We start from the raw sequence: 27,500 nt of genomic DNA on the forward strand, positions 1-27,500 counted from the left end.
GATTAGTTACAGATTTTGTGCTCAACAAAATCCGTTTTTTATACAAAAGTCAACGTCCAATCTTTTTGGTGACCGTTTGTATTTCCCAAGGTCCTAGAAAATCGAGACCTATCCCATTCAATTCAGCGTCTTTTTTTGAGTCTGAAAAGATGTTTTTTAATTTAAAAATAAAATATTTTAAAAAAATGTGAGAAAAGCTAAACTTTGAACTATTTCAAAAATCTATAACTTCTTATTAAACAATTCTAGACCATTGATGTAACCTACCATTCGACTCAATATCATATAAATAAGAGGGTGGAAGGGTCAAAATAAAATAATAATATGTTTGTGAAAAAAGCTTCAAGTTTACTAAACGTGAGTCTGAAAACGTGTTTTTTAATTAAAAAAAAATATTTTTGAAAAATGTGAGAAAAGCTTAACTTTGAACTATTTAAAAAATCTATAACTTCTTATTGAAAAGTTGTAGATTATTGATGTAACCCACCATTCGACATAACCAGGGTTGACCTTTGCAGTCCTTTTGCTGACCTTTGAGCTTTATCAGTGTCACATGTACATATACATATACATATACGTATATGTTATAGCACATTTCTACTTGTTGGCATTGATTGATTGATTGATAGATTGATTGAGGCTAGCCTAGACTCAAGAGGGTCTATCGGGGGGGGCGGGGGGGGTACGTGGGACGAATTTGGCGAGACCCCGCCCAGAAACAGCGTCCCGGGAGGTCACATGATCAGAAACGGCGTTTCCCATAGCATAATGTGGGAGGTGTACACGCCGTGTACACAGAGCACATTTCTACTTGTTGGCATTGATTGATTGATTGATAGATTGATTGAGGCTAGCCTAGACTCAAGAGGGTCTATCGGGGGGGGCGGGGGGGGGGGGGTACGTAGGACGAATTTGGCGAGACCCCGCCCAGAAACAGCGTCCCGGGAGGTCACATGATCAGAAACGGCGTTTCCCATAGCATAATGTGGGAGGTGTACACGCCGTGTACACAGAGCACATTTCTACTTGTTGGCATTGATTGATTGATTGATAGATTGATTGAGGCTAGCCTAGACTCAAGAGGGTCTATCGGGGGGGGCGGGGGGGGGGTACGTGGGACGAATTTGGCGAGACCCCGCCCAGAAACAGCGTCCCGGGAGGTCACATGATCAGAAACGGCGTTTCCCATAGCATAATGTGGGAGGTGTACACGCCGTGTACACAGAGCACATTTCTACTTGTTGGCATTGATTGATTGATTGATAGATTGATTGAGGCTAGCCTAGACTCAAGAGGGTCTATCGGGGGGGGCGGGGGGGGGGGTACGTGGGACGAATTTGGCGAGACCCCGCCCAGAAACAGCGTCCCGGGAGGTCACATGATCAGAAACGGCGTTTCCCATAGCATAATGTGGGAGGTGTACACGCCGTGTACACAGAGCACATTTCTACTTGTTGGCATTGATTGATTGATTGATAGATTGATTGAGGCTAGCCTAGACTCAAGAGGGTCTATCGGGGGGGGGGCGGGGGGGGGTACGTGGGACGAATTTGGCGAGACCCCGCCCAGAAACAGCGTCCCGGGAGGTCACATGATCAGAAACGGCGTTTCCCATAGCATAATGTGGGAGGTGTACACGCAGTGTACACAGAGCACATTTCTACTTGTTGGCATTGATTGATTGATTGATAGATTGATTGAGGCTAGCCTAGACTCAAGAGGGTCTATCGGGGGGGGGCGGGTGGGGGTACGTGGGACGAATTTGGCGAGACCCCGCCCAGAAACAGCGTCCCGGGAGGTCACATGATCAGAAACGGCGTTTCCCATAGCATAATGTGGGAGGTGTACACGCAGTGTACACAGAGCACATTTCTACTTGTTGGCATTGATTGATTGATTGATAGATTGATTGAGGCTAGCCTAGACTCAAGAGGGTCTATCGGGGGGGGCGGGTGGGGGTACGTGGGACGAATTATTGCGAGACCCCGCCCAGAAACAGCGTCCCGGGAGGTCACATGATCAGAAACGGCGTTTCCCATTGCATAATGTGGGAGGTGTACACGCAGTGTACACAGAGCACATTTCTACTTGTTGGCATTGATTGATTGATTGATAGATTGATTGAGGCTAGCCTAGACTCAAGAGGGTCTATCGGGGGGGGGCGGGTGGGGGTACGTGGGACGAATTTGGCGAGACCCCGCCCAGAAACAGCGTCCCGGGAGGTCACATGATCAGAAACGGCGTTTCCCATAGCATAATGTGGGAGGTGTACACGCCGTGTACACAGAGCACATTTCTACTTGTTGGCATTGATTGATTGATTGATAGATTGATTGAGGCTAGCCTAGACTCAAGAGGGTCTGTCGGGGGGGTACGTGGGACGAATTTGGCGAGACCCCGCCCAGAAACAGCGTCCCGGGAGGTCACATGATCAGAAACGGCGTTTCCCATAGCATAATGTGGGAGGTGTACACGCCGTGTACACAGAGCACATTTCTACTTGTTGGCATTGATTGATTGATTGATAGATTGATTGAGGCTAGCCTAGACTCAAGAGGGTCTATCGGGGGGGGCGGGGGGGGGGGGGGGTACGTGGGACGAATTTGGCGAGACCCCGCCCAGAAACAGCGTCCCGGGAGGTCACATGATCAGAAACGGCGTTTCCCATAGCATAATGTGGGAGGTGTACACGCAGTGTACACAGAGCACATTTCTACTTGTTGGCATTGATTGATTGATTGATAGATTGATTGAGGCTAGCCTAGACTCAAGAGGGTCTATCGGGGGGGGCGGGTGGGGGTACGTGGGACGAATTTGGCGAGACCCCGCCCAGAAACAGCGTCCCGGGAGGTCACATGATCAGAAACAACGTTTCCCATAGCATAATGTGGGAGGTGTACACGCCGTGTACACAGAGCACATTTCTACTTGTTGGCATTGATTGATTGATTGATAGATTGATTGAGGCTAGCCTAGACTCAAGAGGGTCTATCGGGGGGGGCGGGGGGGGGTACGTGGGACGAATTTGGCGAGACCCCGCCCAGAAACAGCGTCCCGGGAGGTCACATGATCAGAAACGGCATTTCCCATAGCATAATGTGGGAGGTGTACACGCCGTGTACACAGAGCACATTTCTACTTGTTGGCATTGATTGATTGATTGATAGATTGATTGAGGCTAGCCTAGACTCAAGAGGGTCTATCGGGGGGGGGCGGGTGGGGGTACGTGGGACGAATTTGGCGAGACCCCGCCCAGAAACAGCGTCCCGGGAGGTCACATGATCAGAAACAACGTTTCCCATAGCATAATGTGGGAGGTGTACACGCCGTGTACACAGAGCACATTTCTACTTGTTGGCATTGATTGATTGATTGATAGATTGATTGAGGCTAGCCTAGACTCAAGAGGGTCTATCGGGGGGGGGCGGGGGGGGGGGGGGTACGTGGGACGAATTTGGCGAGACCCCGCCCAGAAACAGCGTCCCGGGAGGTCACATGATCAGAAACGGCGTTTCCCATAGCATAATGTGGGAGGTGTACACGCAGTGTACACAGAGCACATTTCTACTTGTTGGCATTGATTGATTGATTGATAGATTGATTGAGGCTAGCCTAGACTCAAGAGGGTCTATCGGGGGGGGCGGGTGGGGGTACGTGGGACGAATTTGGCGAGACCCCGCCCAGAAACAGCGTCCCGGGAGGTCACATGATCAGAAACAACGTTTCCCATAGCATAATGTGGGAGGTGTACACGCCGTGTACACAGAGCACATTTCTACTTGTTGGCATTGATTGATTGATTGATAGATTGATTGAGGCTAGCCTAGACTCAAGAGGGTCTATCGGGGGGGGCGGGGGGGGGTACGTGGGACGAATTTGGCGAGACCCCGCCCAGAAACAGCGTCCCGGGAGGTCACATGATCAGAAACGGCATTTCCCATAGCATAATGTGGGAGGTGTACACGCCGTGTACACAGAGCACATTTCTACTTGTTGGCATTGATTGATTGATTGATAGATTGATTGAGGCTAGCCTAGACTCAAGAGGGTCTATCGGGGGGGGGCGGGTGGGGGTACGTGGGACGAATTTGGCGAGACCCCGCCCAGAAACAGCGTCCCGGGAGGTCACATGATCAGAAACAACGTTTCCCATAGCATAATGTGGGAGGTGTACACGCCGTGTACACAGAGCACATTTCTACTTGTTGGCATTGATTGATTGATTGATAGATTGATTGAGGCTAGCCTAGACTCAAGAGGGTCTATCGGGGGGGGGCGGGGGGGGGGTACGTGGGACGAATTTGGCGAGACCCCGCCCAGAAACAGCGTCCCGGGAGGTCACATGATCAGAAACGGCGTTTCCCATAGCATAATGTGGGAGGTGTACACGCCGTGTACACAGAGCACATTTCTACTTGTTGGCATTGATTGATTGATTGATAGATTGATTGAGGCTAGCCTAGACTCAAGAGGGTCTATCGGGGGGGGCGGGGGGGGGTACGTGGGACGAATTTGGCGAGACCCCGCCCAGAAACAGCGTCCCGGGAGGTCACATGATCAGAAACGGCGTTTCCCATAGCATAATGTGGGAGGTGTACACGCCGTGTACACAGAGCACATTTCTACTTGTTGGCATTGATTGATTGATTGATAGATTGATTGATTGATTGATTGAATGACTGACTAAGGCTCTCTGCTGCCCCCCATTGAGAAAATGTAGTTGGCACAGACAGTGTACACGAATAGCAGTCGCGAGTGTTCACGCTCCATAGCAACTATGGGAGATGATCGCTGCCGTGTTCACCGGCACTAGTCCGTACACGGGTCATAGTTTTTTCCATTAGAACTGCCTGCCGTGTACACCACTTCTATTGTTATTATTATTATTATTATTATTATATACTATTGTTATTTACCGAATGGGTTCCCTGATTGGTTTAAGGGTGACTCACAATTAAACTAACAAGAAGACGGTGAATGTGACGACAAATAGTGACACACACTAGATCAAGTTAAATGTAAAAATAAAAAAAATATTAGAAGCTTGGTGCATGCTTATAAGCCTTTGACATTTTCAGTAAAGGGAAACCCCACCAAACCACCTGGTCCATTAGTCTTCCAATAGTTCAGTTACCCATCAACAGGCACCATTTCCCCCTAAAGCCTGAACTCAGGGAACCAAATACTCTCCATCTGTGATGTCACCATGACACAAAAAGTGGAGCCGTTCCACTGCATCTTTTAATGGGGAACCCAACTTGGAGAACTATATAATGTTTATTTTAACTTTTACACCCAAATGACCTTTATTTCATAATTGCGCAGTCCGGGACCAGAATGTGTAGCCAAAAAATCCCTGGAAATTAACCCTGGCAGCTGTCACAGGCTCCACAACGCTTTGGGGCCAGTTAATCATTTTGAATGGAGCAGCTCCAGAAAGTGTCGCTTCTTGACATCGACGACTCAAATGACTCAAAACGACTAAAATGCTTAAGAGCATACAGAATATATGGAGGGGGATTACTGTAAAGAGTGCATTTCTCAAAGTTAAATCCTAGATCTGATAAAACATACCCAATACAACTGTTTGTGTCAGTAATTCTCAACCTTGACATTTGACATGCATTTAGGCCAGACATTTGTCAAATAGCCTATGTATAAAATAGGGCTAACGTGGTTAATGTGTGTTTTATAATACAATAATGTATATCTGCAAAGTAACTAGTAAGTAAAGTTTTCAAATAATTGTAGTGGAGTAAAAGTACAATATTGGACTCTGAGATGTAGTGGAGTAGAAGTAAAAGTATTGAAAATAAGAAATACTCCAGTGAAGTAAAAGTACCTCAAAATTGTACTTAAGTACAGTACTTGAGTAAATATACTTAGTTACTTTACACCACTGGCCTCAACATAATACTCAAACTGAGGGCCAAGCATGGGAGCCAAACTCTGTGGATTCAGCAACTGTACTGGACATGTCTACTGCATGGGGGGGAGGACTGTGTCACTCTGAAACAGCTTTCCACTAACTATTGCCACAAAATTGCACAAGTTTATGTAGAATGTCACTGTAGATGTTGCATTGAGATTTCCAATCACTGGAACAAAGGATACTAAGTACAAAACACTAATTACAAAGGGTGTCTACTGACCTTTGGTCATATACCGTACTTTAGGTTTGGAGGAATACATGTACCTGGCATACGATACAGTACAATACTTAACCCATGAAGACCTGAGGCCGATTCTAGAGAATGTCTTCTAAATCCTAAAACCTATGTTGCTATATCAGTGGTTCTCAAACTTTTCCATGCAAAGGACCTCCTCCAAAATTATATGTATTTGGCCGCGGACCCCCACCTCAAAATATTTTGTTCCAGGGACCCCCAGAAGCAGAGATTTCAGTTACAAATGTTTGCTTTAAAAATACACATACAGTATATATAAATACATATTCAAAGATTCACACAAATTTTCACGATTTTTCAAAAATAGCAGATCTACAAGCTCGTAGCGTGGCACCGAGTGCCACGCTACGAGCATGTATATCTGCTATTTTTGAATAGCCAAAGATATCTAAAATGACACAGATACGTTCCCGGCCTTAATGGGTTAAGATATGTTGATCTTTGTGGTGAAAATTGGGTTGAGTAGTGACAGCCAAATGCTGGCCAATTAAACTGTGGTTTATAAGCTTGCCTATTCTATGAGCCACGTTGGTCTAGGCCAGGGCTTCCCAAACGGTGTTCCAAGGCACACTGGTGTGCCGTGACACATGTTGTCCATGTGTGTCTTGGGAGTTTGTAACAACCACACATTATTGCAACACATACAACTATACAAAAAGTTATTAATTATATTTGCCTTTATTTGACAGGACAGTAGGCTGACAGGAAATGGGGAGAGAGATGGGGGGGGGGGGTGACACACACACACAGCAAAGGTCGTCGGGATCGGACCCACGGCACTCTGTCAGGCTGGATTACCAGACTCGGTGCCCAGACGGTTACGCCAACCGTCCGGGCCAGATGTGCCATTTTCACTATTATTGATATTTTTGGTAATTTCTACTTTTGAATACTGGAGTATTTTTAAAAGCGAGTACTCTAGTACTTTAACTCAAGTACAAACTTGACTGAGGAACGTTCACTTTATAATATTTGACCTAGAGTATCTATACTTTGACTCAAGTACTGAGTGTGAGTAGCCTACAGTATCCACCACTACATGTATTAATTCTTTTTTTTAAATGAATTCAAATATAGGGGCAATGTCTAGCTCTTATTTCATTCTAAACCTCTTGTGGGCTTGTAAAATCCCGAGAGTGATGTGCATTGGTAAAATCCCGGCCACTGTGGCCACTGGATGAAATATTTAACGCTGAACAGTATGTGATGTAAGGTAGCTAGCTACTCCTGGTGCTATTTATATAAAGAGCTCAATGAGGAGCTATGTGCCATGATGCTCCATGTGCCATGATGCTGCTGCGGAGTGGGAGCCAAGGTTAAGCGGTGAACACACTACGAGGTCTCTAGTATTACTCCTTGGGTCCAACATGACAGAAAGGGGTCAGACATGAGAAATTACTATGGAGTTTGTGAGGTCACACACACACACACACACACACACACACACACACACACACACACACAGAGAGCTCGTAGATCGTCTATTTTCATGTATAACTCAGGCTTTAGGGCTTAGGTTTACAAATGACAAAAGAAATAGTAAAAATGGCATTTATAAAATTGTTGTCCTATAATTTGGAGTAATACAGTAATACAAGTGTGTGTGTGTGTGTGTGTGTGTGTGTGTGTGTGTGTGTGTGTGTGTGTGTGTGTGTGTGTATACAGTATATAGTGTGTGTGTCCTCCTCACATAGTGTGCTGTGGTGTGTGTCATAGAATCATGGCATGCGTACAATTCATGTCCTGTGTGAATGAACAAGGATCCCCTCGAAAACAAGATGATGCGTCTGAAGGGGCTTATCCTATAAAAGAAATGTCTAAATAAAATAAAAAAACAAGACTAAATCTGCATACACATGGATAAATGTAAAGCCAAGCACACAAACACAAACGCGAGCACAGACAGAAACACAACCAATCATACATACACTATAAAGTTGACAACACTTACCCCCATTATCTTGCTCCTCTGTTCCACATCCTCCCACATGGAGTGAACGATGTAACGACACATGTATTTCCCTGCTCTGCCTTCCTGCCGCATCCTCACCAAGCACATCCTGATGGGACAGAGAGGAGACACAAACATTAAAAAGAGAGACAATGGTTGACAGACTAAAGACAAAGAAGGCCAGGGTGGACATATACTGTAGGGCGTTGGTTCTCAAAGTGGGGTCCGGGGACCCCCAGGGGTACTTGAGGGAGTTTCAGGGGGTCCCCAGCTAAATGATAGTTAGGAACCAATTTGAACCATATGGGTCTGTAACTCTGAGAGTGTACAAATGGAACCAAATGGACCCTAACGGGTCCATTTGTACACTCTCAGAGTTAAATTAACCTTTATTTTTACAATATAAATTGGGGTCCGAGAGGTAGAAATGCCATTAAATGGGGGTCTGCAGCCCTAATGCATGTCAAACTGGGGGTCCTTGAAATTAAAATGGTTGAGAATCACTGCTAGAGCCGTAAAGAATCTTCTCTTATGGGGGGTCCCTGGCATATCTTTTCTACTGGGGGTCCGAGGGCTAATAAGTGTCAATTTGGGGGTCCTTGACATGAAAAAGTTTGAGAACCACTGCTGTAGGGGGTGAAGGCAGGAACTAGCATTAAATAGTGAGCAAATCATGCATATCCTTAAGTGTGTGCACGTTTCTGTAACTTTTGGTTCTCTTTGCAACTCACCATACATGTAGCTGCGCCACCAGGAACCAAGAGTTGAGTGTGTCGGGGAGGGAGCATCCTAAAAACACACACAAATAAATGTTTTGCAAAGTTACTAGACAATAAAGAAATGTCTACTCCAAACCAATGCAACAGTACCAGAGATATGCTGCCCCTTTTATTACTGACTAGGCTTCAACCTGCAAAAAAACGTTACTCTCTTACCCAGGATGTTAGCATTTTCTCCTTGGTGGTGTCAGATTTACAATGTACATGAGTTCCCCGCCAGGATGTGCGTTCTTATGTCAGATGATCGGGGAAATCAGGATACTACTGGAGGCAACACAAATTGACCGGGTTGTGGCATAATCACTCTTGCCAACAAACTGGTAGTCTCTAGTACCCCTTTAAAGATCAAAGATTCAGCCTCATTACCCCTTGGCAGGGGGCGATCCTTTCCATTTTCATATGGTTATTCGTTGCCCATTACAAATCGCTGATACATGACCGTGACTGAATCGCCAGGAGATGGCAGGAGTAGAAGGGTGTCATATACAGTAAATATTTACCATTTGCGGGTGTTAGAGGCAGTACGGTAATGGAGTTGTGCGGAAGGGAATGCATGAGTTTTTAGATCTAGTTAGACCTTTGGCTTGTCGAGACGGAGAGATTTATTTGAGACTTGGGTTGAATTTATTATTGGAGTAAATAAGCCTCCATAGTCTTTTACAGCAGGGTTAGGTCACAGCATAGAGCTAAGTGAAATCAAAGCCAGTGTGGATGATCTTTGTGTGTGAAGATAACATTATTTGAGAAAATTAACCCTAACCCAGCGGTCAAAGGTAATTTTTTTAAAAAGTGCATCCTCTAGTCAAACAGCAGCTCCCTTTGAAAAGTCTGTGTCTGTGCTGCCTCCCAGCCGCTCCGGCCTGGCGGAGATAATCTCATACATATGCAACTACTCCAATGGAGTGCAGAGCAATGTTTTGATGCGCAGGCATATAGAGGCAGGCTGTCAGATCTCGGTTAATTTGTTAAAATCGCTTAATATCGGCATAGGAAAAAAATACCGGTGACATACGACTCTATCGCCAAACGGAACAAGCCTAATTACCACAGGCCAATTACCCAAAGCTGAGACTATATGTAATAATGGCTGTTGAGAAACAAGAGAAGCGGGAGAAAGCAATGAAAACTATGAAAAAGAGAGAAATGGAAAACCAGATGTGTGCATGCGTGTGTGGCAGTAAAACATCTTATAAATGTGTCAGGCGGGTGGTGACAATGTCCCTGTGGCCATCATATTTGTTTGGATCAGTCCCATTACCAACGCGGCACTGTGTAGCTGGACCAGTACCAGTACACAACAAGTACTGAACTCTCTCTCTGTGTGTGTGTGCGCGCGTGCGTGCGTGTGTCCTAATGGACCCTGTAGTATAGGTTAGCATGGGTCCAAGAAATCGGACCCAGACCGAAGCGGACCCGTGGATAATGGGACCGGTTCCGAACGGACCGAAGGAAAAATACTAAATTACCGGACCCGGTCCAAAACTGACCCGTGGATAACTGGACCCGGGCCGAAGCGGGGACCGCGGTAAACTGGACCCAAAACGGACCAAGGATAATTAAAAGTTATTAGACCCGGTCCGACCTGGTCTCTAGACATTCATTTCATCGTGGCATTCAGACTAGCCATGTGTCAGTCACCTCCCCCCGCCCCAACAGAGTAGTCACAGATAAGCTAAGTTGAAGCAGGAGTGCGGGCGTGCACTCTGCTCTGTGTTGCAGACAAACGGAGAACATTTTCACTAGAGGTGCTCCGATTATCGGCCACAGATTTTCACTCCAAATTACTCAATCGGTGATCGGCAATTTAGCCGATCCGGAGAAACCGATCTTTAATGGCCACCATTTGAGTGGTATAAAAGTCAATCAGATGTATCGTATAATATTGCTTCGCAGCTTTGTGACAGGACCAGACATGCTTCCTCTCCCCCCCCCCCCAGTTTTGACATAATAATCAATCATTTTTGAAATATTAGAATTTCCCCCTTACGCACAAGATCGGCATCGATGATCGGTCCCCAAAAACCTGATAGGACAGCAAAAAAGCGGTCCAAGTACAGACTACAGATCAACTCAGGTCCAGTTTACTAAGCCTAGAGGGTTTAAGTGGTTAATTTGACGTAATAAAAACGCTGTATGTACAATATATGGTGACATGGATGCCAGGCCATAGAACTTTCTTCTCAGCTCTCATATACACAACACATGACCCTCTCATATACACAACACACTTACTTTCAAAAAAGTCATCATAATTGATTCTCTCTACGCAGCATGTGTACATCCGCAAGGCAGCAATCTTGATTTTCTGTTGAGAGACAAAGCGGGAAAAAGAGAAAACAAATATCATTAGCAAATCAACTATTCAAAGTAGTGTTTCCAGCTAGGGACAAACGCTCTGCCATGTACATACATAAGTAGAAAACAATAGTGAAATGGTTTCGTTTTATTAAAACAGGGTTTGTATTCTACACGGATTGTCTGTACATAAAGTGCAATACTGTAGCGGTTAGAGCACACGCCATTCGTACGGATGGTTGCGGGTTCGAACTCTGCCTAGGGTCGACATCAGCAAGGGCATGCGGTCGCAATGGGTTCCTAGCGCCAAATCAAATCTGAGCCAAGACTCCTGAGGAGGTCATGGACGGAGTCTCCAGACGTAAAAACGGATGATGACAGACTGTATGTACAGAGACAATACTGTATACATAATCGTCTGTACAGTATGTCTTTCCATCAAAAGTAGACCAATCATAGTGCACACCTCTAGGGACATGACATCATAAAACAGAACCACCCAGTGAAGTGAATGTCAACATTTTAGTCATTTAGCACCCTTGGCCTATAACTACCAACTAAATCTCCTATTAGTGCTGATTTGAAGTATTAATGAAACTGTCGTCACAATACACTATCGATACAGGCGTTTTGGCCCAAAAAAAATCTGATATTTGATTTTGCCCAGCCCTATTTTGAAATCACAACATCACAACATGTACGGTTGCCAAATGAGCATGCTGGATTTGAAAATAACATGTTTTGGGTGATTTGATTAGGCCCATGGTTTAGTCATCAACACCAGCTGTAGGCCTACTGACTGTGTCAGACTTCCGAAAACATAAATTGAGCTGCTGATAAACATTAACTTTACTGCTCACACAACTAAAGACCTTTGTCTTGTTTTTTTTTCCTGAATATGTCCTAGAGCAGTGGTTCCCAACCCGGGGGGTGCCTCATCTGTTTTGAGGCTGTAAAAATAAGATTTGAAACATTTTGCACAAAAACAGAATGCTTTCCAGACATTTTTCTTTTCTTCCCCCCCACCCCAATTCCCCCCCCAATTTAGTAGTTATATCAATTCCGAGTATTCCCCTCATGTGTAGTCCACATCACTTCTAACCCCTACAGCTGGTCATGGGTGTTGACAGACAACCATGTCTCCTCCGATACAGATGGAGTCACCAGTCGCTTCTTTTCACCTGACAGTGAGGAGCTTCATGGGGAGGATGCAGCGCATGCGCAGGGCCACGCTCATTTGACTCCACACCAAGCTCAACGGGCACTCTGACTGATCTCCCTCCCCGGCCCCGCCTAGCTTTCCGCCCGTTAACACAGCCAATTATGTTTGTTGGAGCGCTCGGCCAAGCAAGGTGCACCGTAGGGCAGGGATCTTCAACGTTTTTCAGCCCAAGGACCCCCTAGCTGAGAGAGAGATGAAGCAGGGACCCCCACTACATTGCATACAATTGTGTTGCAGATTAAACTTTTTCATAGATAGCTTCATTGACTATCAGTGTTGTGTAAATTCATATTTTTGTCTATCAGTGTTGTGTAAATTAATGTTTTTGTCAATCAGTGTTGTGTAAATTAATGTTTTGGTTCATTTCAGACATTTAACCACTTAAACATTCAATGCTTGTACCGTACTTGATTTGCTCCTTTTTTGGTTAATGTAAAATTTAAAAAAAAGTCCTATCACAAAGATTTGGCAGACCCCTGGAGTAACTCTGAGGACCCCCTAGGGGTCCTGGCCCCCCTGTTGAAGACCCCTGTCGTAGGTGATTCAAACTCCTAGCCTGGGCTCTACGGTGGTCGGCAAGAACTGTACCCCTGCAACACCTGGAATGCCTCTCCAGGCTTTTCTTTTTTTCTAAAAAAAATATCTTTATCTACATCTCATTAAAGAGGGACGGTTGCCTCTATCATCATTATTAGCCCAGAGATAAAAAGGCTGCAGTTTCAGCAAGTGGTCTTTTAAATGGTGTAATTCGGTGGTAATTCCCTTAAACACCACCCCATCCACTATCTCCCATATACTACAAGTGTCTGTGTGATCAGATCTTTCCCAGTGTCCCCTCTAGTGGAAAATTATCCTTTGCTTGTTGTTCTGCTCCAATCCTTGTGCAAGTTGCTCACATGTGACAGAGAGGCCGAAGGGCTTGGCAGTGGCAAGCGTGGGTTTGGGTTTTCTAAGAGGTGGTGTTAAGAACAGAGGTATGTGGAGCCTAGGCTCTTTTTGGACAGGCAAAATTGAGCAGTGCCCGTGTGGGCACAATCTGCAATCTGTGTGACTTCACATCCTTTTACAGCCCAGGGGGTTCTTGTTTTTCCCTTGTATACTGTACACCAGTGGTTCTCAACCAGTGGTCCGAGGACCACCAGTGGTCCTTGGGGAGGTACCAGGGGGTCCCCAGCGAAATTAGTTAACATAGCGTGACGTCACAATCATTTTATAGCACATATACAAGCTCATAGCACGGCACAACTATGAGCTTGTAGATCTGCTTTTTTAGCATATCTTTGAATATATTTTTGCAAATCTTATTTAAAGCCAACATTTTTAACTAAAATCTTTGCTTCTGGGGTTCAGATGGGGGTCCGCGGCCAAATGTATATCAATTTAGGGGTCCTTGGCATGAAAAAGGTTGAAAACCACTGCTGTACAACACTATTTTCCCTATTGCCTCCATCTCTCACCCCCCCCAAGCCTGTGATAGTGTCAATAGAGGATATGCGCATGCTTAAAGTGGCACATCGAGTGGCAAAGCAACATGCAAAGTGAGTTTAACATTGTTTAATGTTGTTTAATGCAATCAGATATGACTTTTGTGTTTGGATGCATGGGCTGTCAAGGCCAGAAAGTATTTTTTTGACACTCAGTAGGCATTCCTGCATAACTTCCGGGTTTGATGATGATGTCACACGCATATCCTCTATAATAGCTTTCACACCTCAGAATATAAAACACACAAGACTGCACAATTAATACTGTAACCATATATTATGATGTCTGCACCTATAATCAATATCAACATTTTTGCATATCAACCACATCAAAACATTTCATCCCAGTGAGAAAGACCATCACTGAAATGATATACTTTGTTGACCAAGGTCCCCCAGGGGTCTATACTTGGTCCACTACTTTTTTCCCTCCACACCAAAATCACTTCACCAAAAAATAGCAGACACAGCTCTCAAAGCATCGCATTTGCAATGCGTTGTGAGATTGTACTTTAGATTTGCTATTTTCGCAGAATGTTCGCCTATTTTCGCAGAACGTTCGTCTTTTATAATTTATGACATGCCAGAATATGGACGCTAGGGTTCATGTGGTTAAATTGTGTTCCTAATTTTCTAAACTGTATGTATAATTTGAACCAGCTTTCCGCCGACTGTGGGCTGCAGTGCAATCGGAATTCATTAATTTCAATGGAGCAATGACAGTTCACACATGAACGTGAATTTGTATCCATTGTGGGAACACATATGTTCAATTTCTTTCTAAAGTTTTTATTTTAATGAAGAGTAGAAAGGTTTTCAACAAGACAATGAAACAATAAGACTGAACAATAAGGTTTTCAACAAGACAATGAAACAATAAGACTGAACAATAAGGTTTTCAACAAGACAATGAAACAATAAGTCTGAACAACAACGTTTTCAACAAGACAATATAACAATAAGTCTGAACAACGAGGTTTTCAACAAGACTATGAAACAATAGGTCAATAAGAATCACAGTCAAAACCCTATACTCAGATGACCAGGGTCTTGATATTAACCACTTAAACCCTATACTCAGTTGACCAGGGTCCCCCAGGGCTCGATACAAGGCCTGCTCCTTTTTCCCTCTACACCCTCTATAACTACACTCTAAAGCTCCTTACACACCGGAGGTGATTTTTTCATGCGAATAATATTTTTTTTTTAAAAACCTTATAAAGTCAATGCAAGCTTCCATGGAGCGAAAAAGCGAAGCAAAAAAGCGTCTTTTAATTATTCGGGGCGAGTCCGAATTTTGCGTATATTCGCCGGTGTGTAATGACCTTTAGGGCTAGTACACACTGCAGGATATTTGCTCCGATTATGCTGTCTGGGACCTTTTATGGCGCTCGCTGACAAAACCCCCAATCTGACACAGATCGGGCTTTGATCGCAGAGGTTTTGCTCGCTGTGTGTGAAAGGCTCTGCGAGAGGATCTGGCCGCGATAATATCTCGTTTGATATTTGCCTCTGTCGCCGACTGGACATCATACAGATCATGCAGATCATCATCATACGTTTTTGGGTGGATTGATTGGTGCATTCCTGCCTGACTGACTGACCATAATCAAAACTGCCCCACAAGGGATCTGAAAACCCTGACCACCACACATAATTACCCAGTTACCCACCCAGATCCAAACCCACACACATCTGATTTCCCATGATCTTTACAGGTAGATGTCTGTTGCTCCACACATTCAAAATGTGTGTTAGTTACATAGCGTTTGTCTATCTGACCTCTTTCTACACAAAGACACACGTAAGGACACTAGGACAGCTTCCTTATCTGCCGACTCTACAGTGTATATGTAACCAACACACATTTGGAACACCTGTCCTCTTTTAGACGCACACACACACACACACACACACACACACAATCTAAACTTCTGCCCGTCGACTCTAGCCTATATTCATTCCTATATGACCTTTGGTCTACATGCATACAGACATGAGGCCATGGCCAAAAGGTCTGTGGGCTTCATTTAACCAAGCAGTGCTCAAACACAACACAGCTTGGTGTCATGTAACAGACAATATGGAGACAATGTACTACTGTAGGTGAAAATATGTATATTTTCCTCAAAAATGTACTGACCATATTTACAGCTATACCATTGCATCTCTGGCAATATCAGGTGCAGCATCTAAAATAATGTGTAAAGTTGATTTACTGAGAAAAGATTTCCTTCATCTTTTCATTTATTTATTTCTTGTATATATCTGTAGTGTGTGGTCCGTCTGATGTCAGTGCTATGCTATTGGCCGCCATTCTGGAGACTGGAGGCACGTTGGAAGTATCACAAGACGAGACTTCCAACGTGATTTCAGTAAAACTGATCTGTAAACAACAATGGCGGCACCCGAGTAGCAATAGCATAGCACTGACATCAGACGGACCACAAGGAGAGAAAAAAAAAAGAAAAAACTATTTTCGAGCGACGGAAATACGCGGATTTAGCCTAGATCTAAAGACGGCCGTTCTGAGCTGCGGTTTGGGGGGTCCGCGAAATGGAGAACTTTGCTTGTTTTTAACTGGGGGTCCGGGACCCCTCTCATCAAGACTTAAGAACGTCAAATCAAGGTAGGAAAACGACAAGGGCGAAATTCTCCTTTAATTAACAGTTGTCTCTGAAAGTGCAGTTTAATGACAAAATATTAACCTGGAATAGCAAATGTAAAAAAAAAGGGTTGGGAAAAACTGGGAGCAAGTATTACCCCATCCGTCTGATTTCAGGGTCATTTTGAGATATCTGGGTCCATTTTCAACCATTTGCCTCTGTATATTTTTAATGCCGGCTTCCTTCATTCCTCCATAATACCTTCTCTCAATCACTCATTCGCTCCCTCCCCCTGACTCCCTCGCCTATCTATCATATTTTATTGTCCTGTGAAGCCGATGGCCGCTTGGTTAAGCTCCACGCTTCCTCCCTCTCCAGGCATCCTGCCTCCCAGTAATTCACTTTCTCCCACTCCAACCGACCATCACTCACCCATTTGTTGTATTTGAGGGGTCCTGTGAAGCCAATGGCCTCGATGAGTTTGGTGAAGGCTCCCACCTCCTCTTCCGAGTGCTGGGGTGAGTCCTTCACATTAAAGAGCTGGGGGGAGAGATAAAAGATAAGAATGTGGACCTTAACTCATTAAGATCGGGAACGCATTATGTGTCATTTTAAGATTTCTTTGGCTATTAAAAAATAGCAGATATACAAGCTCATAGTGCCGCGCTATTATTGAATAGCCGATGAAATCTTAAAATGACAGAGGGTTACATTTAGTTAGACTGGCATCAACTCAGTCAGTTTTCTGATCCAGTCTAGGGAGAATTGGATGAATACCGATATAGCCTGTTTTCCCTAAAAATAATTCCCTTGGAAACCAGGTGCTGGTAGGGCCTAGCCATAAACCTATGAAACCTCGCTAGCTATTTTCAAATCTTTACTAAAGACTAATTTCTTCTCCCTGGCCTTCAGTGATAACTATAGCAGCCTTATCTCCGCCCTATAGCAGCCTTATCTCCCCCTATCGGTGCTAATGTTTGTTTGTCTGTGCCTATTCATTGTATATTTTTGTCTGCTTGCATTGCATTGTTCGTTTCCTGTTTTTTGTCTTTTAGTTTTTTTGCTTTTGTTTTGTTTTGACCTGTACAGCACTTTGGTTGACCTGGTCATGTTAAATGTGCTATATAAATAAACTTTGATTTGATTTATTTGATTTGAAACTGTACAAATCCTGCAAGTTTATCCATGTATCTCTTGGTATAGTGTGTTTGGTATGTCTATGTTTTATTCTAACTCGTAGCGACTGGCGGGGACTAGGCTACTCAATTCGGCATTCATGTGGGGGAACAAAAACATTGCGCCTTCGACCGGATCACACTAGTTAGTTGGGAATGAAAACCAGACTTTTTCGCCTCGTGGAAAGCCTCAAGACGCAAAAGGTTATTGCACCATTTAGTAACATACGTACGTTTGTTAGATGTTTATGTGATCACGCTGACAAACTGAATGATAGAGAGATCATGTTGATCCTATCTGGATCTGGATGCTTTGACAACACTGTTCTCAATATTCATGCCAAATAAACCATGGCAAACTGAAAGAGAGAAAGAGCATGGGAAAAGAGTCTGATGGGGGGGAAAGGGGGGAGTTTGAGTACAGTAGAGGGGAAGAGAGAGTTAACCCATTGATACCTGAAGCCGATTCTACATGTCTCCTAAATCTCAACAGTTTTCTGAAAATGTATGTTTCTATATCAGTGGTGCTCAATCTTTTTCATGCCAAGAACCCCCAAAATGATATGTATTTGGCCGCGGACCCCCATCAAAATATGTTGCTCCAGGGGCCCAGGAGCAAAGATTTGAGTTAAAAATGTTCGCTTTAAAAAAATATATATTCAAAGATTTGCACACATTTTCACAATTTTTCAAAAATAGCAGATCTACAAGCTCGTAGCGCGGCCGCGCTATGAGCTTGTATATCTGCTATTTTCTGCTATTTTTCTGCTATTTTTGAATAGCCCAAAGTGTAAAATAATGCTTTTTAGCTCAAATCTAAAAATTACACAGTTCCAGGTCTTAATGGGTTAAAGAGAGAGAAAGGAGAGGAGGGTGGTGTAGGGAAGGGGAGAGCGCATGATGGGCGAAGAAAAACAGAGGCCAGAGAATGCGAGGGGGGCAGAGAGATGAGTTAAATAGGAAAAGGGGGTGAAAAGAGGGCGCGTGAGAACAGCCTTGATAAAGATGTCCAGATGTCACATACTGCAGAGAGAGGCCTCACAAAATGAAAACAAGCCAAGGGACATGTTGCTCCTAAAATAGGTTCTATGCTGTCTGTATTGTATCACATCAACAGCACAGTACACATCCAACATCACACACGCATGCGTTGTAATATTACAACCGTGTACAACTGTGAATTGATGACCCCGTTACCTATCATGGAGTCACTTCAACCAAGCGGGCTAATCATTATGCTCATTTATTAATCCAACGGTGTCGCTCGTCAAAAATGGATGATCTACCTTCTCACAATGTGTTGCGATGCTTGTAGATCGGTTAATTTTGGCAGGCAACATTGTTGGATTCACTCGCAGGGAGGCGTTTTCTCCAGTGACCCGGACACGATTCCATTTCATCAGTAAGCAGTGTGTAAAGTATAGTAACTTGAAAACAAACAGGAGAAGGGCGCCCACCAGTATTGATGAGGTGCTGCTGACCTTGGTAAATAAGTCTAATAGTAAAGAAAAGGCTGCACACTCAATATAGCCACGATGCAGGATTTATTTAAAGAACACCAACGTTTCGACCTGGAAAGGTCTTCTTCAGGGATTGAATTCCCTGAAGAAGACCTTCCCAGGTCAAAATGTTGGTATTCTTTAAATAAATCCTGCGTTGTGGCTATGAGTGTGCAGCCTTCTCTTTAATTTTAAAGTGTTAACATAATTTTATTGCAAAACCAAGAATCCACAATTTGCAAGTTGATATTGAACCGTAAAATTCAATAAAAAAAAAGAGAACTATTGCTCCCCTAAGTTTGTTCACCTCTTGCGTTTATACTCTTGTATAGGGAAGGGCATGAAAAGTTATTTTGTTTACTTTTGGTGAGGCCAGCACCTCTCCAATATATAGCAGGCTATGCATCCTGCAAACTTCTTATAATACATTGCTCTCATTGTTGGATGTATTTCATTATGTTGACTTGAAAATTATCTTTACTAATCGGCTATTGGGGCGGAGAAAATGGAAAATGCCCATCCCTACTCTTGGGACAATTGAAGGGTGGAATCAAAACTCATGACTCATCATGATGAGTAATCAAGATGTGTTTGATGTATACAATGCTATTTATAATTCTAAATTAAATGTAAAGGTTTCTCACATTCAAATGTATGTTATTGTGAACTGAAAAGTCTGAAAACTATTATCGGGATACAGTGTCAGGATTCTGCAGAGGCAGGAATGACCATTTTTACAGTGTTGTTCACCCCAATAAGAAGGTGAGGTCTTCTCATGATAACCTATCCTTATTCTGACATTCTGACAAGAGAGGTGGAGTTCCACATGAGCAACCAACATAATGATGTTTTGACTGTCTCTAAGCATAACATGACAATAGGTTTACAATTGTCATCATTGTGTAAATTTGAATTGAGCAGCTTTTGAGTTTTTGATCTTCTGTGCAATGTTTGTGTGGCAATGTTACTTATGACTGCATGAATCAGTCCCAACAAGATTGTACATAACCTGTGTGCCTGTGTGCCTGTGTGTGTGTGTGTGTGTGTGTGTGTGTGTGTGTGTGTGTGTGTGTGTGTGTGTGTGTGTGTGTGTGTGTGTGTGTGTGTGTGTGCGCGCGTGCGTGCGTGTCTTTACCTGTGCGGTTCTGTGCAGTGTCCGACATGGTGTCAGGAAGGGGGAAGAGGTTCTGGCCAGCCGACAGGCCACTAATGTTCTGGCCAAACAGGCCTCTTGATCTAATACCTACATGGATTAAAGCACAGACAGATTATAGATCATAGAGCGAAGGAAGCAAAGGAAGATGACAGTGAAGAAACTTTAAGAATGAAAAGTGTTTAATCAGAAAGTAGAGTTGTTCCGATACAGATACCAGTATCGGAAAAGCTGCCGATACTGCCTAAATACACCTACTGGTATCGTGAGTATGCCAGTCTATGCCATTACGATACCACATAATGTATCACATGATGATGTGTCATTTACATTAATCATTTTTTTTGGATTTTGAATGCTTCAGTTGATGTTGCACTTCTCAAACGGTTTTAATTTCAAGCCTTAACCCTAATGGAACCAAATGGACCCGTTACAGACCTGTGAGGGTCATTTGGAACCCCCTCAGGGAAACCCAGAGGGTCCCCACTAGATTTCTTTTTATATTATATTATTATATACTATATATATTATTATATACCCTGGTATTGGATCGGTACTCGGTATCGACCGATATGCAAGCTATAGGTATGAGTAAGGACATTATTTTATCGGTACATCTCTATCAGAAAGGGGGAGAGACATGAAGGGAGGGAAGAGAAGGACACAGGGTTGAAGGTGACAGCTGTGACAGCTGGAGAACTCAAAAGTGAAAAAGGTATTTGACACTAATTTCTCTGAGCCCAGACATCTGTAGACAAACAAAACAAAATCAGAATCGCCCAAACCACATTGTCAGCTATTACAAATGCATTAAACAAAATACTGTGGCAGTCAACTAAAAGCAGAATTAAAGGGATATTTCACTTTCAAAAGAAAATTGGGTCATTTTATCGTCTACTCAGGCTTTTGAGAGTACCCCGGACATTTTTTTTAGTTGCTTGATTCAGTATTTCAATATTTGCTATTCATGTTATCAGACACGCCCCCTTCCTATACAAACACATTGTAACTTCAAACTCCATTTTAACCATGTTGGATTCATCAAAAACACCCATCCTTGATTCTGGTGACTTATCCTGCCCTTCTAACACGTGAGGAGACCGTGTTTTTTCATTTATTTTTTATATATTTTTGGGAAAATTAAAAAAAAAAATACAATAAAAAAATGAAATGAAAAAAGTTATCGAAAAAACCCACCCCTCATATATATTAGGAGGGCAGGATGAGTCACCAGGACCAATGATGGGTGTTTTTAATTAATCTAACATGTTAAAAATGGAGTTTGAAGTTATAATGGGTTAGTATAGGAAGGGGGCGTGTCTGATCAAATGAATATCAAATATCTAAATACTGAATCAAGCAACTTAAAAACTGTCTGGGGAGCTCACAAAAGCCTGAGTAGATGATAAAATTACCCAATTCTTTGTTTTAAGTGAAACATCCATTTAAGCACAGAACCACCTGGCTTGTTATCTACAATCTAATGTGTCTGGTGGTTAGACATTAGACAAAGTCCTACATGCATTAGACTGGTGGGCAGACAGTGTTAATTCCCCACCCTGTGAATGCCAGTCATTTTTGTGCCCATATCTCTTGAGCTTGAGAAAAGTAGGTCATAGGCCATTCATTCAATCAGAGAAACAACAGATGGGTTTTAATATCTGTCCGTTTAAAATGTGTAATACGAGAGAATCCAAGACTCAAGTTCACCTCCACAAGCTAATAACAAGATAAATGAGTAGGCCAACTAATCTTATTAACTATAGCTAGCAGTAGGTGTGTCAGTGGTGGAAAGTAATTAGATTTATCAAGTACTGTACTTAAGTTAATGTACTTTTACTTTACTTGAGTATTTCCAATTTTCAATAATTGTACTTTTTACTCCACTACAATAATTTGAAGACTTTAGTTACTAGTTACTTTGTAGATTTGAATTATAATTACAAAACATACATTACTTACTTCAGCCCTATTTAAACTTTGGACATTAGAAAATAGCAGATCTATTATTTTCAAAAGATTATTTTTTTTCTGGACTTTTACTTGTAACAGCGTATTTCTACAGGTGCAGTATGCATACTTTACCTTTTACACCACTGACTATAGTTAGCTTATCTGTAGTTGGCGTTTATATGGTTCACGGTGCGCTCTTACTTAATCCTCTCTAGTTAGTATCATGTTGGGATCACAGCTGATTGACCCTGTTATTATTGACCAACAACACTGTAGGACATGATGGTTGGCTCTCAGGCTGAGAGACAGCTATTATTAGCCAACCAAGCTAACGTTAGGTAACGACGCTTGGTGATGAACAACGTTACCTTTCCTCTGGTCGCTGCTGTCACATGAATGCTTCTGACTGCGAACTGTAGCGGTCGCCGAAACATGACCGCGTTAGGAGTTCTACAGTATTATTATGATATGTCACTTAATTGTTTTCCCAATTACCGTAAACCTACAGTAACGCTTAAACCGTCCCCCACCTCCTCCTGCCCTGCAATGTCAACGGAATCTGTCCCACTTCAAATGCTGTCCGTCTGCAACACGTTGCGCTTATAGTGATTCCGCTAGGGCACCAGTAGCCCTGAGACATGACTGTCATATATTATATGACCGTCATGGATGAACTTCAACCTGGTGTTTGTACTTTCTCCTTTTTTGGCCTCTACATCTACATAAACGTTATAATTTCAAATATAAAGTGTTTACCCTATGGCCACGGATGTTGCAATTATGTACGGGTCCTCAAAAGTACCCGTATCTTCCGTGTTATTAAATTAAAAGCATTTTAATCCGATTTCTTGGTATTTCTCCGTACTACGTGACCCTATTGGTTGGGAGATGTATTGCTCTCTGATACATTATAACTATATGAGAAAATGGCCACCAATCGGATTAAAATACTTGTTGATTGAATAATACGGATAATACGTGTAATTTTAAGGAACCGTACATAATTCTAACATCCGTGGCCATAGAATAAGCACTTTATATTTGAAATTTGAAACGTTTATGTAGATGTACAGACCATAAATGGAGAAAGTGCAAACCCAGGTTGAAATTCATACATCCATAGGGCGCCAGTCACATTCATGCTATATCACCTACAACAACATAATTCAGCTTTTTAATTTGTTTCGTAGTTTCAGTCCTGAGTAATGACTGCTAAACCTTTTCTTCTTTTATTTAGCAAAATAATGTAAATGACTGTTAAAAGAGATTACCACATTGTGAAATATAAATATGAATACTTATTATAAAATACAGCAAGTGCCAGTTCCTGTGTCTTCAAGAGTCAATATTGTTATTGAATACATCCCATTACATAAGTATAAGAGATACACAATTATAGGTTTCGGCTCCTTAACAAACACTGCTGCAAGAAAGATTGTGTGTGTGTGTGTGTGTGTGTGTGTGTGTGTGTGTGTGTGTGTGTGTGTGTGTGTGTGTGTGCGCGCGCACACACGTGCGTGCGTATGTGTGTGTTTGACTGATTGATTGAATACGTTATTTGCAAAAAAAAGCTTATGGCTTGTTTCCATTGGGGTCCTTTGCACTCAATTCATCAAAACATTTAATTACAGAAACATATACAATACTATGTAAAACATCATAAAAACAGTTAGATATTAAAAAAAAGAAAAATATGTACCATAAACAGTTTGCTTTGACTTCTTAGGCTTTGACAGTAGGCTTTGACTTCTTACAGGGGCCGGTTTCAAAGTTTTGTAATTGCAGCCACCTGAAAGTGCACTTTTGGAGCGTTTTTGAAAGAGAGTAGGGATTTCTCACTCCTTTAAGACTGTTGGTAGGGCGTTCCACATTTTCGTGGCATAGCAGGAGAACAAATTTAGCCCCTTGTTTGAGACACATCTTGGTTGAACCTGAATAGTGGAGCTCCCTCTGGTGTTGTGATTGTGGACGTCATTGATGTTTGTGAAGTAGTTTGGCAGAGTACATGGGTGTCTTTAGTGTGTGGTGTAGCCGTGTATCTTGTAGACCAGGCCCATTGCAAGTTGCTGTACTCTATCCTCTACCCTGAGCCATCCGACCCTGGCAAAATGAGCAGGGGTTAAATGTGTTGTAGATGTAAGGCCAAGCAGTAGCCCGACCAGTTTGTTTTGAAATGTCTGGAGCCTTGTGTTTAAGGCCTTTGTGGTGCTATGCATAGTCGAAGTGACTTTGGATTCAGTTTTACCCAGGTGTTAGTTTTTTATCAGCGAGCCAGATTCTAAGGGATTTTTCAACCTGCAAAGACCAGCAGAGCCGAGTCATCCGTGAACAAGAACAAGTTGCAGTCACGTGTATGTGTGTGCGTGCGTGCGTGCGTGCGTGCGTGCGTGCGTGCGTGCGTGCGTGCGTGCGTGCGTGCGTGCGTGTGTGTGTGTGTGAAACAGGCAGAAAAACAACAGGCTGTTTGTGTCTATTGTTCATAAACCTGGTTGCCGGGAGCCTTTTTCACCACATGGCCACTGTGCTCATCCCAGGAGAGGTCCTCAGTGATGAACGCCATGAAACTTGAAGCTGCTGACTCTCTCTACAGCAGACCCATTGATGGTGATGGGATCCAGCCTCCCTCCCGATCTGCTCCTTGGTCTTATTGACAAAGAGAGAGAGGTTGTTCTCCTGGCACCACTGTGTTAAGTTGTCCTGTAGGCTGTCTCGTCGTTGTGATCAGACCTATCACTGCTGTGTCATTGGCAAACTTAATTACCAAGTTGGAGAGCTACTGTATGCGTGGCACTGGCAACTCAGTCATGGGTATAAAGTACAGTCAGGGACTAGAGGAGGGGGTTCACGTCATAACCTGTCCCTGGGGGACTCCTGTTTTGAGGGGCAAACCCCATCCTCACCACCGGACGTCAACCCGACAGGAAGTCCAGGGTCCAACTGCACAGTCTGAGGTTAAGTCCTGAGATTGGTGACGTGAGGGTGCTCTAATCACCAGGCCTGAGATGCCGCCTGGCCCAGCCGCTTTGTAAGTGTTGACAGACACACTTGAACGACCTGCGCACCTCATATCAGCCTGAGCCATGCAGAGCTGAGCTCTATTCGTTTCGATGGTGTTGCAGGGGACTCCCACCGGGAGGTTAAAAACTTTTCAGCTACTCCAGGAGGGAGGCGCTGATTTAACTGCGCTGCTGGGTCCGTCCTGCTAAAGAAATGAAGCAAGGGCTGTTACAGTTTTTGCATGATTTCTTACATACTACAATTACAAAGAACACACAGTTTAGTGAAACCTGACACTCAAGGAGCAAACCTCAGCCCAGATCTGCACATCCATAAGCACGTTTTCGGCCTCACATTCTGTGCAAAAACATTGTCTAAACAAGAGAAAGTGCTCGTCGGAGCACAGGTCTCCGGCAGGTCAGGTAGGTTATTGTGGGCCAGTAATGTTCGGAATGCGCCAATCAGGATGGAATATGAAAGATCGGACAGAACCGTCTTGATCACTTCACTATAGAGATAATGTGTACTGATTTGCAGTAAAATGTATACTTTCTATCATTTGAATTGAGAGGGCTATCTGAGAATTGAGAGTCTCCTACCGGAAATGCCGCTCATCAAATTATTAGCTTAGGAATGCGACAAAAACTAAAACATCACCATGAATTCAAGTCTCCATGGGGTGTGTAACAGATAGAAAAAAAGTCATTATGGGGGTGAACTATCCCTTGAATCACTTTAGCAGTCTATACGTACTAAACTAGTTGACTGGGGTCAATTCTACTTGGTCCACACTTTTTGTCTCTACACAAAATCTCTTCACCAAAATAGCCAATCCAGAAGTTCACAACGCATTGAGTTTTTTCAGCAAATGTGCCCCCCAGCATAGGGATGCCAGGGTTCAAGTGGTTAATTCATGGTAATGTGAGAAACTCGTAAACTCAGGCCAGAGCTGAACTAAGATTGTACGGTCATATTGTCCATTTTTGTTCTTTCTCCTTTATTAACTTTTAACTGTTGTTCTTTGATGTCAATATCAATAACGATGCAACGTTCATTGAAAGTATTTCTACCATATTGTACATGTAATGTTAAATTTAACCATGACAATACTGCTCAAAGGGATAGATTTTGAAAGAGATAATCATACCATGAAAATGTAATATCAGTCCATGTCTCCCACAGTGTAAGCAGGGCCACGCATGACTGACTCAACAGATTGTTCAAAGGCACCCAGGCATCTAATGGTTTCCTGGACTTTCCCTGAGTCCAGAAATCACACGATATGGAAAGCACTTGTACTGTCTGCAGTGGTGGAAAAAGTACTAAAATGTTTTGCTTAAGTAAAAGTATCTATACTGCAATAAATACTGTTACAAGTAAAAGTCCGGAATTAAAATTTCACTTGAGTAGAAGTACAAAAGTATTGATATCAAAATGTACTTAAAGTACCAAAAGTAGAAAGTACTCATTATGCAGAATGTCCCATTTCAAGATTTCAAATGTATAAAATGCTCACAATGCGTCGCAAGTGTATCATTTCTTCTTAGGCCTTTCACAGCAATCGTACACATTCATGATTTGAGGCATTTTGTTGCAAAAATGTGTTTTGCTAAATTAGACCTGCTGGTGGCGCTATAACAGGCCAATGTGAAAAGGGTGCCATTTCTTCCTCGGCCTAGTGGGAATGTGTGTGTGAAGTCTCACGGAAATTGCAAGCTGCGTTCAAAACGGACCAATCCTGCAAACTTTGGAAGCCAACCTTAGCCAATGAGGATGGAATATGGAAAATCGGACAGATCCGTGTTAATCACATGACTATAGAGATACTGTGTACCAATTTGCATGACATTTGGATAAAATCTGTAGGAGTAAATGGGTTTTGCACAAATCTGCCTCCTGGTGGCGCTATAACAGGCCCATGTGAAACATTTGGGGCAGAGGTTCTGAATTGGCATCCAGGGAGTGTGTGTGCACAATTTCGGAGCGACCGGGCCAACGGTGCCGGAGATTAGCTGGGCGCAGACAGCTGGACGGACGGACACACGGACGGACACACGGACGGACGGACAGGGGGTAAAACATACTCTCGCCAGGCCGAAAGACAATAATGAATCATTGCACCCTTCTCATACAGTGAGCACCAACATGCAGGCGAAACAAATACAAAATTAAAATGAATAAAAATGAAGAGGCGTGAA

At 43.2% G+C, this 27,500-nt stretch overlaps 1 protein-coding gene across 1 annotated transcript in view; it reads right to left on the reverse strand.

Annotated features, from left to right (window-relative positions):
• uqcc1 (ubiquinol-cytochrome c reductase complex assembly factor 1) overlaps positions 1–22,870 on the reverse strand; it is a 40,028-nt gene extending 17,158 nt beyond the window's left edge. Inside the window, exons 1-6 of the mRNA XM_084062544.1 lie at positions 22,674–22,870; positions 20,335–20,442; positions 16,958–17,065; positions 11,151–11,223; positions 8,871–8,928; positions 8,140–8,248 (exon numbers count right to left, since the gene is read on the reverse strand). Coding sequence (XP_083918670.1) covers positions 8,140–8,248; positions 8,871–8,928; positions 11,151–11,223; positions 16,958–17,065; positions 20,335–20,442; positions 22,674–22,739 — 522 coding nt within the window. The 5' untranslated portion in view covers positions 22,740–22,870. The remainder of the gene's footprint in view (positions 1–8,139; positions 8,249–8,870; positions 8,929–11,150; positions 11,224–16,957; positions 17,066–20,334; positions 20,443–22,673) is intronic.
• Between the last annotated feature and the right edge of the window lie 4,630 nt (positions 22,871–27,500).

This window comes from Gymnoscopelus microlampas, assembly GCF_963454915.1.
Source record: "Gymnoscopelus microlampas genome assembly, chromosome: 7".
In the NCBI taxonomy this organism is placed as follows: Eukaryota; Metazoa; Chordata; class Actinopteri; order Myctophiformes; family Myctophidae; genus Gymnoscopelus; species Gymnoscopelus microlampas.